The sequence below is a fragment of the Malania oleifera genome, chromosome 4 (assembly GCF_029873635.1).
Source record: "Malania oleifera isolate guangnan ecotype guangnan chromosome 4, ASM2987363v1, whole genome shotgun sequence".
Taxonomy (NCBI): domain Eukaryota; kingdom Viridiplantae; phylum Streptophyta; class Magnoliopsida; order Santalales; family Ximeniaceae; genus Malania; species Malania oleifera.
Window position 1 is genome coordinate 119,183,735 of NC_080420.1, and position 2,134 is coordinate 119,185,868.

Consider the following 2,134-nt stretch of genomic DNA (forward strand, 5'->3'; position numbering starts at 1 on the left):
CGAAAGGTTGTAAGAAACAGTGAAATTAGGTTAAAGAGATATCTTAGCCTCTTTGTAGTACCCCTTTTATATTGGTGAGGTTTGACCCTGGTAGATCTATCATTTATAGTATTTGGCGTAGATCACTCTGATCATTATAGCGCGGGTGTGGATCACTTCGGTCAATATGTGGCCGACATCAATGGCTCTGGTCGAGCAACTTACTTGGTAGGTGATTTTCCCCATTAATGCTGAGCACATGCCTTCTCTTTTAGGGTAGGTTGTAGAGACCTAAAAATTTTAATTTATGAAAATAATAAAAGGAAAAGGATACCACTTTTTATTTTTCAAACAAAAATTTCAGTTGGCAAATCTTTGGCTAAGCTTCGTTTAAGAAATTTCCATAGGAGATTTAGGTTTTTGAGAGAGAGATTTGAGTTTCCTTTTATGAAATTTCTCATTTTAATTTTTTTCAAATAAAAAGTTTGGTTGCTAGCAAAACAGTGTTAAGATTGTTGCACTTGAGGGTGCTTCAACAAAGCTAAGCCTCTAGCCCTTACGGGCATGGCGCGGTGGAAAAGTATCAGCACGTTAGAAGAAGCATCGGAGTTCAATTCCAGGTAGATACACTCACGAAGCCAGCGGTACGTGTGGATGGTAAGAATTTACTCTGTAACCCAGCGAGGACTATTAATGGTGAGAGTTCGCTTTGTGAGTTAGCAGGAACCGTGGATGGTGAGAGTTTTCTGTGTCCCAGCGGGGACCGTGGATGGTAATAGAGATGTGTCCCGGAGGTCGGGTTGGCCGAACATTCAACTGATGCACGGAAGCCGTGTCTGTATCCAAACTTTGCCCTGATCAGCAAGACCTGAGGGCGGAGGACGCTGATCCATAAGTTTGGTGTCACACCAAGGCATCTGAAGGGCTCGTTAGTGGTTGGAGTTCCTAAATAATTAAAAAAAAAATTAAAAAAAAAAACTAAAAACTAAAAACAAAGCTAAGCCTCAAGGTAGGTGCTAGGACACGTGAAGGGACAAGTGCCCTTATAATTTCCCAATAGAGAAAAGGAGAGTTTGACTAGGTTAAAATTTTACTTAAATACCTATTCACTCCTTTCTAGAATCTTAGTTTCAATTTTGTCACATAGTACTCCAATTTTTTGGATAAAGAGATTTGGTCATCGGACCATCGGATCTAATTAAGTCAGATTGAATTGTCTAATTTAAGTTAAAATGATAAAAAAAATTATTTAACGATAAAACACTAACCGATAATACAGCTGGTTTGAATTCAAACTGACCTACCCAACCAAACGGGTCACTACATTCCGATTTTAAACCTCAGTCCCAACTCTCAATTATCAAAAACCCAGCCAAGCCCAACCCATCAAAAAGACCCGACGGCCCGGCCCATGCCCCAATTAAGACCCTACGTAGAAAAAGCAAAGGTCAAACTGGACGCATGGCCATGCGCCATCCTCTCCCATGATTGGCCAGCCCCCCAATCCTTCCTATACCACTCAATAAATTTAAACAGTCTTTAACAACAGTCACCTCTCTCTCTCTCTCTCTCTCTCTCTCTCTCTCTCTCTCTCTCTCTCTCTCTCTCTCTCTCTCTCTCTACCATGGACACGAAGCTTATCTCAATTCTCATCTTCACCATCACCATGGTTCTCGCCACCCCCCACGGTGGATCCGCCACCGACGACGTCATCGCCCAAGCCTGCAACCGTGCCATGTACAAGGACTTCTGCGTTGCTCTTCTCAAATCTGACCCCGAGTCCGAGAACGCAGACCTTCCCACTCTAGGGACAATAGCGCTTAAGCTTGCACGATCAAACGCCACCTATATCCAAAACGACATACAAAAGTTGCTCAACCCGAATTCTAACCCTTCCCTAAAGCTCAGTCTCCACGACTGCGCCGAGAACTACGAGGAGGCAGGCGACCATCTGCAGGAATCAGTCTCGGCCTTTGGTTCTAAACGCTACAACGATGTGCTGACGTGGGTGTCAGCGGCCATGGGCAATGCGGATTCGTGTGCGGAAGGGTTTAAGGATCTGAAACGACAATCTCCGATAGCCGCGATGAATGAGAATTTTAACAAGTTGTGCAGCAGTGTTTTGGCCATAGTCAATGTCATCGCCGAGCGCTAA

At 43.8% G+C, this 2,134-nt stretch overlaps 1 protein-coding gene across 1 annotated transcript; it reads left to right on the plus strand.

Annotated features, from left to right (window-relative positions):
- Positions 1–1,603: 1,603 nt before the first annotated feature.
- LOC131153966 (pectinesterase inhibitor 2-like) lies at positions 1,604–2,134 on the plus strand. The gene has a single exon (XM_058106411.1). The coding sequence runs from the start codon at positions 1,604–1,606 to the stop codon at positions 2,132–2,134; it is 531 nt and encodes a 176-aa protein (XP_057962394.1).